This window comes from Lutjanus erythropterus, chromosome 3 (genome assembly GCF_056507025.1).
Source record: "Lutjanus erythropterus isolate fLutEry1 chromosome 3, fLutEry1.hap2, whole genome shotgun sequence".
NCBI lineage: Eukaryota > Metazoa > Chordata > Actinopteri > Lutjaniformes > Lutjanidae > Lutjanus > Lutjanus erythropterus.
In genome coordinates, this window is record NC_139319.1 from 24,329,009 (window position 1) to 24,347,431 (window position 18,423).

Consider the following 18,423-nt stretch of genomic DNA (forward strand, 5'->3'; position numbering starts at 1 on the left):
TCTCCACTGGTGTTTTTGGATGTCAGTGCAAGTATCTGTCTGAGTGGGCAGAAGTCTAAATTATACAATCCACATCTCCACACTCTGGGGAAAACAATAGCATATATAAATAGGAACATAATCAGATCTCTCTCTCTCTTCTCTCTCTGTCTCTCTGTCTCTCTCTCCCACACACACACACACACACACACACACACACACACACACACACACACACTGGCAGGGATCGGGGCAGATGCACAACCAGCAGGCAGGCAGGAGCGACTGCGTTCAGCGGCTATGGAGCAACAAGACAAAGCTCAGACTGGAGACATATACAAGTTTGTGCAGGAGAAATCTGGGAGCAGATTTATGAGAAAGGTGTTTGTCTACTAAAGGAAAAAACAAGGACAAGAGGAGAGGACGCTGCTGTAAACAGTAAACCGACTAAAATATCTTTTTATGAGGATGAAACCAATGTTGGTCTGCAAGTGATTCTGTCTGCAGTAACACAAAGGTAAGTCTTTGTCCTCATTTTCTTATCTCTATTTGTGGTAAAATCTTGTTTTTCAAACAAAAAAAAATTACAACCCAAAATGAGATTTATCAACTCTTGACTCCAACTTGTTTACTTTTCCTAACTCCACTTTAAATCTTAAAATTTAGTAAGAAACTGCCACGTCTGTAAAGTCCTGCCGTAGTTGTCTGTCCCTGTTCTGTTTAAACTGACTGACTACTCAGAAAACACAGTCGATACTTAAACAAAACGTTCATGTGGCTGAGTAAGTCGACTGTAAAAAATGCGGGCAGTGTAAACAGATACAGAGGAAAAGATTTTAAAGGCTGAAATCATTTTCAAGGTTAGAGTAGTATTCGGCTGTGCCCCCACCTCTCACCCAGCCCTCCACCTCTCCGCTCCCAGCTGTCGATTATTCCTGCAGGCTCTGGATTGACTTTCAGCACTGGACAGCTCCTGTGGCCTCAATGAAACGAACACACGTCACAGCCGCTGCTTAGTTTGCAAACTGCCCCGTCATAACTTATGGTCGCACTGTGTGAACCATTGATTGGCATTTAGGCACTGCACTGATGCATGTGCAAAAATGGAAACTTTGCTTTTACTATTATTTTGATTTGGTTTAACACAAGTGGTGCACATTTCAAAGATGAGGCAACTAGTATGACCCAAATTTAGAGTATCGTCTATCAGACTGACTTGAAGATAGATGCATTGCTTCTTTAAAAATGAACTAATTTTTGCATTGGTATGAGAAGTATTAAGCTCTTTTACTTCAATAAAAGTAGCAATACTGCACAATAAATATGCTCCATTACAAGTGAAAGTCTTGCTTTCAAAGTTTTACTGCAGTAAATGCATAAAAGTATCAAAATCATTCATGTCCAACTTGATACATTTTTATATTTGACCATACAATACAAAAATACAACCTGATTGTTCAAAGTACCATCTCACTGATAGAAAAATGAGCTCCATTTTGTTTTCTGGTCGCCTCCTTACCAGGCAATGCACAATACTTTGTTTGGTAGTGTAAAAAAAACTTTTAAAAATTAGATCAGGGGCCTCATTTACTAAAATATCCTTATATTTATACTTGAACTTAGTCTTAAGATCATTTCCGATTGTGTGCTTATGTTCAATTCATAAAATATACTGAGAATAAAAAACCTTGCTTATTAATTTTTACCACAGTAAAAACATAATTAAAAAGCATTAATGTCCACCATGATACATTTTGTCTTTGACCACACCTTTGCAAAATACAAGCTCATTTGTTCAATGTGCCATCTCAGTGATATAAAAATTATGAGCTCCATTTTGTTCTGAATTTTCCTCTTTGTTTACTATAAAAACAGTGATGGTTATTTTGTAAACATACATTCAAGTCACGTCAAGTCAGTTTTATGCACAAATCATAAGACACGTTATCTCAGGATGCTCAGTCCCAGCTGCTCCCACCAAGAATAAGCACGAAGGCGACAGTAGTGAGGAAAGATGTCCTGCTTTGTTCAGGAATGTTCTGCTTTTCTTCTTTAAAAAAAACATACAAGATAAAAGTAAGCAGCTATGATCTAAGTATGTTTGTAAAATTGGCATGAATTGTCTTTGGTCATGAACGCTTGAACTATGAATAAACAGTTGCAAAACAAAAACAATGCAGCAGCAGTCAGTGGCAGTCCTTTTATAAAATAAAATAAAAGAAAATAATTCATCACAGTCTGGTATGGTATCAAGACGTATTGTGATATGATAATCTACGATATATTGTTACATCCCTGCTACATTATGATTATTTTTGCCCTGTGAAGAGAACATTGTCCAAGTTTTACAGTAAATCTAGTGTTATTTCTAGTATTGGTGTGTGTGTAGGATTTGTAATAATATACTATATTTGCCAGGTCTTCCTTGAAAAACAGATGTTTAATCTCAGGGAACATCCTGGTGGTTAAATAAAACTTAAATAAATAAATAAAATAAATGACCACTGAAACTGCTGAAAATAACTAACCTGCCTGTTACGGACATAAAAGTCCCTATTTTTGCCTGACTGTGGGACTAGGACACCCAGTGCTGTCCTCAGAGAAAAGTCTTCTTTGATGTCAGTTTAAGACTATGTTTTGTACAGAGACACCTAAAAAAGAGCAAAAAACAAAGGAGAATCACCTCAGAACAGCACGACATAACCAAATACAACATTTTCACCTATTTCTTTGCCTTTTAGAAAGGAATTTACACTGAGAAAAAGAAGAAAAACAAAATAATAAATAATGTAGATTGTGTTCTTTCATGCTTCTGGCATGTGTGTAAATCTCCCATTTTTCTGTAAATGACATTACACCTTGTAGTAACATCCTCTGACATCATAATCTCTTCATCTTAATCTCTATCTTTATTCACATGGCGTCCAACGTGGAGGACGCCACACCTGTGAAAACCATTAGTTTTAGCCCCTTACTTTTTCATCAGTGTATATTTTCTTTTTTCAATTCAAATAGCTTTATTGGCATGAAGAAAAACATGTTACTGCCAAAGCAGTTTACAGAAAATTCATATATTATATATTTTACATAATTACACTGGTGTCATGTAAGGTTACATGTTATACTGTATTATAGTGATGGAGTCTGTTTCACTCTTTCTTTCTTTCTTTCTTTCTTTCTTTCTTTCTTTCTTTCTTTCTTTCTTTCTTTATCCCTCTTTCCAACCCTTCTCATATCATCAAATCTCAGATTACACAAAAGGGCTTAAGCCAGGTCACACAGCAACCACCATCCACCTTTCATATTGTTGTTTGGATTCAGAGATTAAGGGACATGTATAATCTGGTATTTGACAAGGGCTTCCTCCATCCTTTCTTTTGCATTGGATTATGCTGTAATATACGTCAGTTTAGTAGCTCTGACGTACTTGAATAACAGCTATGTCAGACGCTGAGCGTTCGTCTCAGACTCTTCAATCATAACCTTTTAAAACAACCATCTTTGTTTGTGGAGCAGTGTATTCAGTTTGGTGATTCTTTACAGAGTTATAGGGTGCATGTTAACTCAAGGGAGAGTCCTATTTACCTCTCTCCTCTCTCCACCTCCTCCTCTTCACAAATTGTCTCACATGATAAACCATCACCATACACACACACACACACACACACACACACACACACACACACACACACACACACACACACACACACACAACGCAGCAAATCAGCCCCACAGAGAGAGCATAGAAAGATGTTCCTATGGAGACGGCTAAAACAGTAACTATGATCAACCATTAATTACTGCCACTCTCCCCCCAGGGCTCCTGTCAGCTGAGGAGAGAAAAAGACATCAGCCAGACATATACACTGACAACAGTTGGCTGCAATAATATTTACAATCACAGGCATTTGTGAAACAACAGATTTACAGAAACAAACATGAAGACACATCTTAAACTCATAAATACAGGCAGTTCTTTGCTTTTCAGTGTCATAAATTACATGTAAACAAATCTAGTAAAGTGAGTCACAGGGGAGATGTGAAACAAATAGGATTAGGTTGTTGATGAGTCATTATGGAGGCCCATTTAAGTCATGGTAAGTCATTGTAATGAGAAACTTTCTCAAAATAATGTGTTAGTATTTCAGAATAATGACATAATGGCTCAAAATAATGACTTAGATACCTATTCATTAGATACTAAGTCATCATTTTGAGATTTTTAATCATTATTTTGAGAAAGCTCCTCATTATTTTGATATACACTACCGGTCAAAAGTTTTAGAACACCCCAATTTTTCCTTTTTTTTTTTTTTTTGTTTTTTTTTTTTTTTGGTGAATTATGCAGTTTAATATCTCATTGTATTCTGAAATGAAGGCATAGAACAAATAAACAATTGAAGTTAAAAAATAAATAATGGAATCAATTTATAAAACAAAATGTAATCAAAACTTTTGACTCTAAAGTAGACACCTTTGGCAGATTTAACAGCTGAACACACTTTCTACAATGGAAATCAAATATTCTTCAGAAAGTTCTTCCCAACTCTGTTGCAGAAGTTCCCATAAATGTGTGGCACTTGTAGATCGCTTTGCTTTCACTCTTCTGTCCGGTTCATCCCAAACCAGCTCGATGGGGTTTAAGTCTGGAGACTGTGTTGTTTTCAAGCTTACCATCTTGTTCTTTTTTCCTGAGGTAGTTCTGGTATAGCTTGGACTCATGTTTTGGGTTATTATGTTGCTGTAGGATGTATTCCTGACCTATTAGGTGCAAACCAGAGGTAACTGCATGGCGCTGCAGAACGCTGTGTAGCCGTTTTGGTTCAGGGTGCCTCTCGCTCTGTACAAGTCACCGACCCTGGATCCAGCAAAACAGCCCCAGACCATCACGCTTCCTCCTGTTCAACAGTTGATGTCACACACTGAGGAACCATCCTTTCGCCTACTCAACGGCGTACAAAAATCCTGTGTGATGAACCAAAGATGTCAAATTTTGATTCATCAGTCCATAACACCTTCTTCCAGTCTTCAGTAGTCCATTGGAAGTGTTTCATGGTCCAGGCAAGCCTCTTTTGCTTATTCTGATGTCTTAGCAATGGCTTTCTTGCTGCAACTCGACCTGTCAAACCTGCAACTCAAAGTCTTCTCTTCACAGTTGAAACTGAGACTTGCTTACTACAACCACTATTAAGCTGTGCTTGAAGCTGTTGTCCTGTGAGCCGCCTATCAAACAACCTCTTGACTCTCAGAAACTTGTCTTCTGATTCTTTGGGTCTGCCAGACCTCTTCCTGTCAGAATTTCCCCCCAGTTTCTGAGTGCCTTTTGATGGTGAAGGAAACTGTACTCACTGACACCTTGACTTTCTACACCTACATTTTTAAGTGTTACGATGGTCTGTCTCTCTTCCATTGTTAATTGCCTTTTTCTCACCATTTTTATAGCAACACGCTACTTTCTGCAGTACGATACTGTTCAAATAATGCTCATGACGGTATGGTCATGGTCACCATAGTGTCTTCCAACACTACTTTTATACAGACAGAGCGGGTTGTAAGGAATCAAGAAAAGTTGGGACACCTGTAGGAACTGGTAGCACCAACTTTCAAGGCTTGATCAGCCTCCATTGCTGCAGAACACCTTTAAGTTGTTAACCCATTTCTTGTTCCCTGAAAATGGCCTTTTTGTATAATTCTGAAATGTACATTATTTTTCAGTTTTGGGTAGCCTTACTTTTTTTTTTAACCTCTGGCAGTTCACCGCTTACCTTTGTACCATTTCAAGCTATTCATCGGACTTGAACTGCTTGAATTTCAATAAAAAACTGGAAAAATTGGGGTGTTCTAAAACTTTTGTCTGGTAGTGTAGGTAAGTAATTATTCAGAGATACTAACTTATTATCCTGAGATAGTTGCTTGTTACTTTGAGATACTAACTCATTATTTTGATAATGTTTCTCATTATTTTTTTTCATTTACTATCTCATTATCTTGAGATACTAACTTGTTAATTTGAGATTTTAAGTCATAATTTCTGGAAAGTTTCTCACCATTTTGGGATACTAATCCACTGACCCATTATTTTGATGGTGTTTCTCATTATTCTGAAGTGCTAACTGATTATTTTAAGAACCTAAATGCCTATTGCGATTAAGTTGCTCATCATTGTGAGATACTAATTCATTATTTTGAGACACTATCTCATTATTTTCATCACGCTGGCAGAAAGGGCTTCCATATTATTTAAAATCATAGTTTGTGTTTTGACAAAACTATCCCAGATCGAGGTCTACTTAATATCTTATTTCTGGTGCTGTAAGATGGAGTTTGCTGCTCAGTTGTCATGGAGATGGATCTTCCAGCAACACTTTAGGGTTTCTTGTGCATGTGGGCCTAAAAGGCAAGCCAGTAAGTGGACATGGAGTGTGGATCGTTTTGTCAGAATGAATTTTGGTAATTGGAAGTTTTTGTGAAATTCTGTCGCGATGTATTTGTTGTTTTGTCGGCCTGATTGTCGTCATGGCAACAACAAACCAGTCCTGAGTTAAGTCCAAAACTTTGAGTTTTTAGTCCTGAACAAGTCATAATGTGCTCTTCATCAAGTGCAACCCCATTTAACAACAAAGCCTCAACTCTCCATTCATCATGCAGCATCATATGTTGAATGAAGCTGGAGGTTGTTGTGTCTAATTTTCAACCTGAACATTTTTCATTCTGCAATTTGTTTTTGTAGCACAATGCATAGTTTTTGTACATGAATGAAATTATCTTGAATTGAATTCATTTGTGGCACACTTTCTAAATAATATAGTTTTAAATCTTTGGGATTGAGGGACAATATCAAGTCTTTTCAAATTAATAGATCATCCCTAACATTTCAGTAACTGAGCATCACCCTACAGTCATTTTTACAAAGGGAGTATTTGTTGCAGCATTAAGCTGAACTATTGTGTGCACCAGCTGTGTCAAAGCTTGTTATTAATGCTATTAAGTAATTTTTGTTTGAGTTTTGTTTGTGTGACACTGATGATGACAAGCATAAATATCCCTCTTCGGTGTTTTTTAACAACTGATTTGTCCTCACTAAAATGTAATAAAACATCCCAGTACAATGTAACTTTATTGCCCACCACCCACATCACATAATACCATCTTTGCAAAATGTAAGTAGATTGGTTCAATCTGCCGTCTTATTATTATGCTTATTTAAAGCACTTATAAAACGAGTCCCATTTTGTTTTCAGCTATCCTCTTTACTGGGAACTATGCAATGCTTTGTTTAAAAGATAAAAGCAGAAATTGATTTTATGATAATGGATGATGCACAAAGACTGTTGCTGAGTTACATGAATAAAGCCTGGAAGATAGAAAGAAAAAAAACCTTTCAAAACTCCAGGCTTGTAGTGTTTCTTTTCTGTCTTCTGCTATTCCATGCACAACATATATTAAAATAAACATAATTAAAAAATAATATAAAAGAACATATAGGCCTGTTGTTTTTGGTTTTGTATTATGAAAGTTATATATTTTTGATGTTCAGTGAATAGTTGTGTCTTGTAATTCCATGTGGGGTGAAACCAAATGTTTGGCATGACACAGAATTAAAAACTAACAAAATTAAAGGGATAGTTTGGACTTTCTCATGTAGGATCGTATAAGTGTATATTCTATTTAGAATATGTTCACTACTTTACTTTGCAGTCAGACAGCCTTTTCTGAAAGGAAACCACCACTGTATTAACTAAATATCACTCTCTCCAAACCAACCAAACTCCACAGGTGAAATCATTTTACCTAAATGAACAGAAGAGTTGCTAAACAACCACTGCCTCAGTCTGTTAGTTACTTAGTTCTCATTTACCAAAGTCACACAAAAACACGAGCAGACCAACAGATTTCACCAGTGGAGTTTGGTTGGAGAGAGCAATATTTGGGTTATATAATGATAATAATAATAATAGTGGTTTCTCATCAGAAAAGGCTTTCTGACTGCAAGGACAAGTGGTGAAAGCATTCTATTATTAAACTACCAACCAAAGGCTGACCTTAAGTGGTTAAAATACCCTTTGTTTCTGACCGTGTCCAGGCATTGGCATCTACTGACCCTGTATAGGAACCTCATACAGACCCACTTCAAATAATTCAAACTATCCCTTTATCAGAATCAGAAACAGAAATACTTTATTGATGCCAGGAATGAAATTGTGAAAATGTCGCTCCCATTCAAGAATAGAAGTATATATGTAAAAATAAAAATGTGTGCATTATACATTAAACTATAGACAACAATACAAATATGATGAAGAAGAAAAAAACTAGCATGCATTAGATATAACACTAATATGTAAAACAACAAATAAGTGATACTGACAGGAAAATCACAGGTTCTCTTCATATCAGTTAGTACTACTTGGAGTAAAATAGACTGACATGTGAACTGTGTTGTTCTGTGCTGATGTCAAACACGATGCTGCTGGCACTGATATGAGGCTGTCCTGCATGATTCGGCCTATTGGCTGACGTCTTTAAGAACTCTGCAAGAAAAGGTTGTGATTTCACAGAAGGGACGCGCTCCTCCAGCCGCGGGAGTTATTGAGCTGACGTAATCATCTGCCCTTTTGGGATTATCTAGTCACCCTTCATCCGGCCAATAAACAGCCAGTTCGTAACATCTGTCCTTGGTGTAACAAGAAAAAGAGTCTGGAACACATCACACACAAGGGTTGCACACAGTCCACATTACATGACAAATACCATCAAAATCTGACTGTGTGTGTGTGTGTGTGTGTGTGTGTGTGTTCATGTGCCCAAGTGTGTTTTTGTTATTGACGTGACGGTGGTATCGAAGCTTTTAAACTGCAGTTGTCAAAAATTTGCCCAAGACAATCCATTACTACCTTTAATTAAAGCAGGCCTGTGCTGTCAACTAATTTATGTCAACTAAAGCGATCCATGCACAATAAAACAGAAACCACTAATGCCCTTTGTATTGCGTGAGATTGCCCCTCTCTTGGTTATGCAACCCGTTGCTTTTTGGTTCTCCTGGTTTCCAGCTTGCTGACATAATAAGCCGAGCGAAATCACCCTCCAACCTTGTCATCAGGCCAAACAGCAGATCAATTGTTCCTCTAACAGTAGATTACCACTGATTCATCTCTTTTTTAGACCTTTGTCCCTTCCACTGCCTGTCTGGTTTTCCACCCCTGGTTGGCCTAAAGGTCCCTAAGGCTAACCACTAGCAAGGACCTAATCAATAAGCTTTCATTACACAAAACTGTCTGGTCTGCTCCGTGCATTAGGGCAGGGCCAGAATTTGCAGTGAGAGATTTTTGATTTTTCTGAGTTTTAGCCACGCTCGTGGCGTGGCTCTATGGATTGCAATGTTTGTGTGTTGGTCAGTCCAATGTTTTGGTCCACACTGAAATATCTCAAAAACTACTGGACGAATTGGCAAGACATTTGGTACAGACATTTGTGTCCCCTTCCTGATTTTGCTGACCCCTGAACTTTTCACACAGCACAGTCATGAGGTCAAAATTTCAGTTATATTCTGGTTTACAATCAAATACTTGCTAAACTAATGCCCTTTCCTTTAGCCTCAGCTGTGCTTTGTGTTTTATGCTGATTTTACAAATATTGTCAGATGCTAACATGCGTACAAGGAAGAAGTTAGGCTTCAGGACTTTCTGCCAGAGAGCCCTTTCTGCCAGCAATCTTTCTCTCAAAAAACTTTCTGTCAGAACTTCCCACAAGAGACTGAAGTTCAATGCCCATGTGAATTTTATTGTTGACTTATCGTTTTTGGAGTTAGCTGGCTTATTATCTACATTTTTTTTTCCATTTTCAGTTGCTGTTTGGTTAGTTTTGGGTAACACTTGGTTGGCAAGAAACAATAATAGGTTTCATAATAAACTGCAATAAATTCCTGAAGATAAGTGTTGTCAAATGTTAATTATCGTAATAATCATATTTGATTGTTGCCCTTTGAAAAACCCACAGTAAATGCAACCACAGTCACCAACAGTCTGCCAGATGCAGGCGCAGCAGCAACACGGGTTTATTCTGCATGAATGAAAACTCTGATATTACAAAGGATATGATGTAATTTCAAATTGTTGAGAGGTTTTCAATATAAAATATGGTGAAATGATTTCAGTGTGTGTATGAGGTGTTTGTGAACATTTAGAAAATATTTCAGCAATGCAATGATAATATTGATAACTGTGATTATTTTGGTCACTAGTATCATTTTTTTTTCATTTTGATCAATATAATCGTTTGGGTCAAAATAGATCATTAACCATGTGTGAGAAAGGCCTTTCTGGAAGAGAGATTTAAAGGCTAACTTTTCCTGTGTAACTAACATGCAAAACAAAGGTGAACATAGTAAACACTACCTTGCAAAGTAAACATTAGCAAGTTACCACTGTCATTGTGAACATGTTAGCATGGGTCCAGGAATTAGCCATCTTTGTTAAACTTTGTATCAAACCAATCACAACATTTGTTTACAATAATGTCTGGACAGAAAACCCCTGCATCACATACAGTTTAATGGCAGCAACATGCTAAATGTTTTCTTTGTGTCATGATATTATTTCATGGAGTTTACATTTCCTTCATCTAAAATGCATGTTTTATGTGACCTTATTTACTTGTAAATAACTTAAGAATTAATTAATAACTTAATAATTACCCACAACCAGCAGTTAAAAATGACAGCAGAAATAAACAAATTTTTACAAATCTCCCCAGTTCAAATCTACTCAGAAGTGACTGTTGTTGTTAGAAGGATATCACTGTGGTGACAGTTTTGCTTTGCTTTGGAAAAATTCCTGTACCATTCTGACAATTGAAGAGATGTCCTCTTTGTCCCCTCTGTTCACAGAAAATGAATGATGAGAGGGCAGCATTGATAACGAATGACAGACAGACCTGAGCTCATACTGCCTCCCTGTCCAGCAACAGTACTTTAATGGTTGGAACTGCCCGCCCCAACCTACATTACTGCCCTCGCAGACACAGCCTGATGATCACCGGTGCCATGGGAGCGGTGCGAGTCAACAGGTGAGACAGAATGGGAAATAAAACTATGTCAATGGCCACATCACAAAATTACAGCATATATATATATATGAGTCACCCATTATAAAGGGTCAATATAATTGTCAATAAATTATCAACTAATGCTTAATAGATCAACAGATCACAGTAAGGCTGACCCTCTACTATTTACTATGATAATTTACAGCTTTAGACTTCCTGGATTATCTTCAAAACTCTTAATAACTTACTATTAACATTTATACTTCCATGCAGATGTCTTGGGATGCAGGTTAACTGGTGGTATATTATCCTTTATGTGTAACATTTATTTCTGCAGGCTTAGAAAGAGAGAAACTCATGATGATTTATTAATGGCTTGACTTTTTGACAAGCTTATAACTGATCTATATAGCATTTAGCAATTTATAAATCTTGATGTCACATCCTCAAAACACTGATTGTCTATTCACAGCTTAGCAACCTTAACCAGGCAATGTAAATCTGTCATGCTTTAGATTTTCCACGTGTAGAAGCACCATGCTGAAATGAGAATGATACTCTGCATTTAATCAGATTTCATCAGAGGCAGTGTAAGTTTTCAGCCTTTACAAAAAACGAAACCAAAAACACAAGAGAATATGTAAAGAAAAAAAAAACAATGTTTTTGTCTGCTTCCAACAAGAGCTACAAGCATTGGCATGACCTGCTAACTAGCTTACTACCTCCTGTAGTCACCACTACCTCAAAAGCCATAGAGCACATTATTAACTAACTAGATTAGTTTTTGGGATAAGAGTTTACCCTTAAAAAAAATCCTGTTTCCTGTAGTAGGCCTACATCTACTGTGAATTATTTCCTCACTGTATGGAAGCCAGTTTTGGATGCAGGGCTGCACAGTTATTCTAAATTTTATCAAAATTGCAATATGGCTTCCTGCAATTTTCAAATCACAGGAGGAGGTGCAACATTTGTGAAGAGGCATTAATGAATGTCATGATATGTCCTGTCCCGCAGATCAAATTCTACAGATTTAAAAATACATCCTAATTTGATACATCTTCTTGCAAAAAATAGTCATTTTAACATGTTTTTCAATCCAATAAGAATAATGATGTACCACCTCTAATATGACAAATCATATTGCCCTTGTAATATCAGTCAAAATAATCGCAATAAGATATGTTTTCAAGATCATTCAGCCTTACCTCAATGTTATCAGAGTTTAAGCTAATGTTTGCTACTCTGTCTGACTCTTAATTTGTTTTGGGGAAGTTTACACTTCATCCAAAGTTGTTGAAAATATAGACAAGCACATAAGCAAGGCAGCCAAAAGACTGTATTATAGCATGGGAAGTTTAACAGTGGTGGCAATAGAGGGCTTCAGGAATGAGTCCTAAAACCCAGAAATGAATTAGCATGTTACCATCTCCGGTTCCCTTGTCTCAAAGTCATTTTTTTTTTTTTTTTTTTTGAAGGGGTTTTTGATTATTTGCCTGAAATAAGGTCGGGGGTTAACACAAGTTTAAGAGAATTTTCGCCTTTTGAAGCTTATACGTGTCTTAAAAAGGCAGTTACTAACAAGTGGCTAAATGTGACTACGGAGGTTGTTGGAGACATTAAACATCATAACAAAATTTTTAAAATGCTTCCTCATAACATTCATTCATAAAGATTATCTTGCTGAACAAAATCTGTAAAAATCATAAACTTTTGATGGTCACAGAGCTTATTTTCTGCACTTATCAAAATTCCAATGGAAAAATCCCATTAGCCTTTTGAGGGAACCAGAGCGATGCTTCCAGGACTTCCAGGATGGTTTTCAAAAGTTCGTCATTGCTGCAGCACTCTACAGTAGGCTAACTGAGTAGGAAAAGGCTTAATAAATTCAATTCCCTGAACTAAGCTTCTCCCCTGTGTTCCTCCAGATACAGCATCGTTTCCACAGATGAAGATGCCCTGAAGATCTCCAGCCTGGGCCTCCACAACGGCCACAGTCCTCTGACCCAACAGACACTGTCGGGGGCCTGTATGCGGGGCGAAGACGGAGGAGGAGACTGTCCTGGAAGTGATGAGGGTAGAGGGGCTTTGTCCTTGAGAGTGACAAATGAGCCCATCGTCCATAACAGCTGTCGTGCTTCACCATCCTGTCGTCTGGGCCTGGATCTGGGCACCGGCCGCCTGCGCAGCCGCTTTGTGAAGAAGAACGGCCAGTGCAATGTGGTATTCAACAACATGGAGGATAAGCCACGACGATACTTAGCCGACATTTTCACCACCTGTGTGGACATACGCTGGCGCTACCTGCTGCTCATTTTCACCACCACCTTCCTTCTGTCATGGCTGCTGTTTGGTCTGATCTTCTGGGGAGTGGCGCTTGCACATGGAGACTTTGACCTTCGCATACCTGCGAAGGAAGGGGATCCTCGAGACAATGCAGAGGATGGAAAAGATGAATGGCGACCATGTATTCTCCACATCCAAGGTTTCATTGGGGCGTTTCTCTTCTCCATAGAGACTCAGACCACCATTGGATATGGTTTTCGGTGTGTGACTGAAGAGTGCCCAGTTGCTGTTGTGACTGTGGTGGTCCAGTCCATCGTGGGCTGCATTATTGACTCCTTCATGATTGGCACCATCATGGCAAAGATGGTGCGTCCCAAGAAGCGGGCACAGACCTTGCTGTTCTCGCATAACGCCGTTATCGCTCTGCGAGATGGTAAGCTGTGCCTCATGTGGCGCCTGGGGAACATGCGCAAGAGCCACATTGTCGAAGCACATGTGCGTGCTCAGCTCATCAAGCCGCATGTGACAGCGGAGGGTGAGTACCTCCCTTTGGAGCAAACAGACATTGATGTCGGCTATGACGACGGACTGGACCGGCTGTTTCTGGTCTCACCGCTCGTGGTTGTCCATGAGATCAACAAGAATAGTCCTCTGTACAACCTGAGCCACACCGACTTGCAGAAGGAGGACTTTGAGATTGTGGTCATCTTGGAGGGGATGGTTGAGGCCACAGCTATGACCACTCAGGCCCGCAGCTCCTACTTGGCGAAGGAGATCATGTGGGGTCACCGCTTTGAGCCGGTGGTCTTTGAGAAGGGCGACCGTTACCACGTGGACTATTCCCGCTTCCATAAGACCTACGAAGTGCCATCTACACCTCACTGCAGTGCCAGGGAACTTAGCCAGATGAGAAGTCGTGGTGGGCAGTCCTCATCCTCCAGCTCGAGCTGCTCCCGCTCTCCATCACCGTTTGCCCCCAGGGCGGCCCGCCATCTGCTGGGTCCTCACTCCCCCAGTGCTTTCTGTTATGAGAATGAGGTAGCTCTGTGCTGTGGGGACGACGAGGATGAGGAGGGTGCAAAAGACGAGGGAGGGAGCCTGAATGTAAGGAGTGACAGAGAGGTAAAGATGAGAGACGACATTCACTTGGGTTTCAAAGAGACGTTTGTGGAGGAGCAGACGGTGGAGATGTTGTGTGTTCTGGACTCAGAGAATCAGATCAGCCTTGACAGACTACAGCCCACCCTACCTTTATACATCAGCAGAGAGTCAGGAGTCTAATCAATGGTAATGGCCGCCCTTCCATTTGTTTCCTCTCTTTGTCTGTGTGCATCTAACCAAAGTAATGACTTGTGTAAAAAATAAAAGATGGTGGACACAATTTAAACTGTAAAAGGGTGGAGAGCAGGATGGTTGTTGCAGCTGTCACAAAATCCAGCCAGCTTTAGCTCATAATTTGCTCTGGTTTCAGGTATTGTACACTTTTTGTTGTAACATCAGCATCTAGACGACGCACAGCTCATCCATTTCAAACATGGTGACCGGGTATTTCTCTCAGATCATGAGGTATCTTGATTTATTGTTTTATTCAATATGACATATAATATACAATCTACAAGTTAAGTCAAGCCTTTTGTTCTTGATTTCCATTCTTTTTTTTGTAAATATGATATGCTTTTGTTTTCATTTTAAAATGATTATGGATCATATACAGATAAATATTATGAGAGAAAAATCAATTTATGTTAAAGGAAGCATGACACAAATGCACAACTTCAACACTCTTATGTTCTCTGTGTACAAATAAATTATTTCTGTATTTTGAACGTCTGTCTTCCTGCCTGAGTTCTGTTACTTTTCTATGAGTACTTGGGCTGCATTAAGGGGAAAAAAAAGATATGGAGGAACATTTTTTTAATTTCACATTTTGAGAATGAAGTCAAAATGTCTAAAATAAAGTCAAACTTCTCAGTCATTCCCCTCTAATTTATTTTCCTCGTGCCCTGTACTAAAACCGGAATTTTGACTTTATGCTCAACATTTCAACTTTAATTTTGAAATGAAAAATAAAAAAAAAAAACTCTTCCTCATCTATTTTTCCTCTCATGCCTGGCTTTAATACTCTTCCATAATTTTCACATTTAATAAAGAAGCTATTTTTTTTTTTCAAAATTTATAATTTTTTTCCATGATAGACAACAAGTTCAGATAAATTAAATCCTGAATCATGAAGCAGAATTAAAAACGGTTAGTTGAACATGTACAGATGAAGAACAAGCACTTTACTTACTTTTATCAATAGATGCAAACACTTTGCAACAGTGTGTTGTTTTGTATCAATAAAGCACCTAATAAACAACAGTACATACTGTTAACACTTGAAATGTCTCTGTTGAATCTCTATTGTGCATTTTCTCACTGGTTTAATAGTCCAGCCATGCTGATTACTACGTGTTTATGATGAGACAAGATCACACACATCTTGACTTTGGATCAAATCATGTGGTGGCTTTTTCTTTAGCCACGCGAACAGTCTGTTGGTTGGTGGAGAGTGGTTGGTCCCCCACTTACGGCCCAGACTGAAATATTTTACCAACTTTGGGATGGATTGCCATGAAATTTGGTGCAAACATATATGCTCCCTTTGGTATGAAGTGTGCTGACCTTCATCATTCCTTTGTCCTCATCTCGTGCCATCGTCAGGTCAAGATATGTCCAGTACTATGATTTATAACAAGATACCTGCAAAACTAATGACACTCCCATCTGCTTGAACTGTACTTTGTATTTAGTGCCAGTTTACAAGTGTTAGTATGCTGACACATTAAACTAAGATGGCGAGCTTTAACAACACTGCACCTATTAAACTGCATGTTAGCATTGTTACAGCGGGCATGTTAGAATGCCATTAGCCAAGGTTAGCATTTAGCTCAAAGTCTCTGCTAGTGTGGCTGTTGACTCTTTATTCTCTACTTTCACAATGTTGTGTGACAATTCGTTTTACGAGCTGCACGTGTTTATTTCCTGTCATCGCTATAGCAATGATACCTTTGCCTACAAACTTGAATGATTTTTCATCATGAGGTTAGTTACTTCATTTTTCACAGTTAGCTCAATACATACTGATAATGGTATTTGACATTCATTTTGTATATAGTGTTTCTGGGCATTTTGCTAATGACCTAATGGTCTTTGATAACTATTAATAACATTAGCTAGCTAGCTACCATCATTATCTTCATTCAAACTGGAAAGAAATAAAATCAAAGTCACCAAAATGTCTTGGTTTGTCTTTTCACTGCTCTAACAATCACCATCTGGTTTGATCAAAATAAAACTTTAACTGACCAACGTTACATCTAACATCAGCAAACGCTGTTGATGGTTATCTAAGACACTGAGGTCATTATCAAAATGCCCCAAAACATTAAACAAATGGTAAATACTACAGTATGTAACAAGCTGACTGTGAAAAGTAAAGTAACTTAAAGGGACAGTTCACCATCTTCTGACATCCCCTGACCTGTAGAGCTGCTTTTCTTTCTACATTTTTTTTATGCCTGTTGTAGAGTTTTGGAGATATCTGTCGTAGAGATGTCTTCTCTTCAACATAATGGGACTAAATGACACTCAGCTTGTGGTACTCAGAGAGCCAAAAATATATTTGAAAAACTCAACAATAAGTCCCTTTCAAAACAAACATAACGTAGTTACTCAAGATATTTCACAGACCTTGTTGTGAGCAGTTTCATGTAGGAACCACTTTCTTTTTATTTGAAGGAAAGTAGTTCCTACATGAATTTTCTCACAACAAGGTCTGTGAATATTTTGATCAATGAGATCATGATTTCTAAAAAAAGAGACATTGCTGTTGAGTTTTTCAAATGTATTTTTTTGGCTCTTTCAGCACCACATGACTAATACCATTTAGCACATCTGTATCCACTTTTATCTTCTAAAAGGTTCAGTTTTTCAGTTCAGCAGCTTATTTTGGGTTCTTTACCTTGTTGTTAGAGCATCCTGCTAAACAGCAGCTTTTATGCATTTTTCTGTTGTTTGTTAGCAGACGGAAATGACAAGGAGGCATATTTATGCAAAGTCAATGGTGAGTGGTGAATTATTGTTTCTGGTGAGTTCTGACTTCCATATTTCCACTAATAAAGCTGGTGTGTCTGGTGCTGGCTAGCTTACAGCTAACAAATGTACAGTCAATGCAGTGGCTGTTTAGGGTGAATAAAAACTTCCTGCCAGTTAGAGCAGATTTTGTTTTTTTTTTACATGAGATATAATTCACTTTGGGGTTTTACTTTGTGCTCTTCTCACCAGTTTGAATTTCATGTACTTCCATGCACCAATCAGGATTGAGCTAACATGGGAGAAAATCTGTAAGCTAGTGTTTTATTTGCTCTGGAAAATACATCTGGCCTTCCTCCCATTCAAACTGATTTCCACTAGTCCTCGATCTAGCCGGGCCAGTCACAACAGTTTCAACAGTCTCATGAACCATCAGTCATCAGTATTAATCAAACTAGGTGGTGCATTTTTTATGAAAGAACAAACAACAGCTTTTAAAGCTTTTGTTGATGAGAAAGATGTGTTTGCTGTACTTCCAACAGGATTTGTTAACTTGAATTTACCAAAAACACTACATTTCAGTTACTCTGATTGCTTGCAGGTCTATCCAGCTGTGTCCAGAGTCATTACAGTCTGCAGCCGTTCATAACGTCCCTTGGAAAGTGAAAGTTAATTGAGAAATTCCAGACTAATTCGAATATATGCCAGATTCTAATGACATTCGGTTGGTAAGTGCCAGGTAGATATTTTTCTGACTTCCTGTTGTTACTATGTGAACTATGAACTCTGTCGCTAAGCAACAATGATCAGACGTACAAGTAAAGCTGACCTCTAGCGTGCTGCGTCCACTGCACGTTAAAGGAGCAAAAGGGGCCAAACGGCAACATTTGGAGCACCTAAACAGGTTAATCCTGCCCTGAAAACAAGGACAAATACTATAGCGTCCATCCGGCTCAGTTACATTTCCTCTTTTAGAAGACCCACAAATACATGAAGAGTAAATGCACTGCCCCAAATACAAAAATGCTGTCAGGCTATGTCTCA

At 38.3% G+C, this 18,423-nt stretch overlaps 1 protein-coding gene across 1 annotated transcript; it reads left to right on the forward strand.

Moving 5' to 3' along the window:
* Positions 1 to 258: 258 nt before the first annotated feature.
* On the forward strand, positions 259 to 15,645 carry LOC146330071 (ATP-sensitive inward rectifier potassium channel 12-like). The gene is made up of 3 exons (XM_084715530.1): positions 259 to 496; positions 10,865 to 11,043; positions 12,948 to 15,645. Exons 2-3 carry the CDS (start codon positions 10,952 to 10,954, stop codon positions 14,584 to 14,586), a joined length of 1,731 nt encoding a protein of 576 aa, XP_084571656.1. The 5' UTR covers positions 259 to 496; positions 10,865 to 10,951; the 3' UTR covers positions 14,587 to 15,645.
* Positions 15,646 to 18,423: the final 2,778 nt, after the last annotated feature.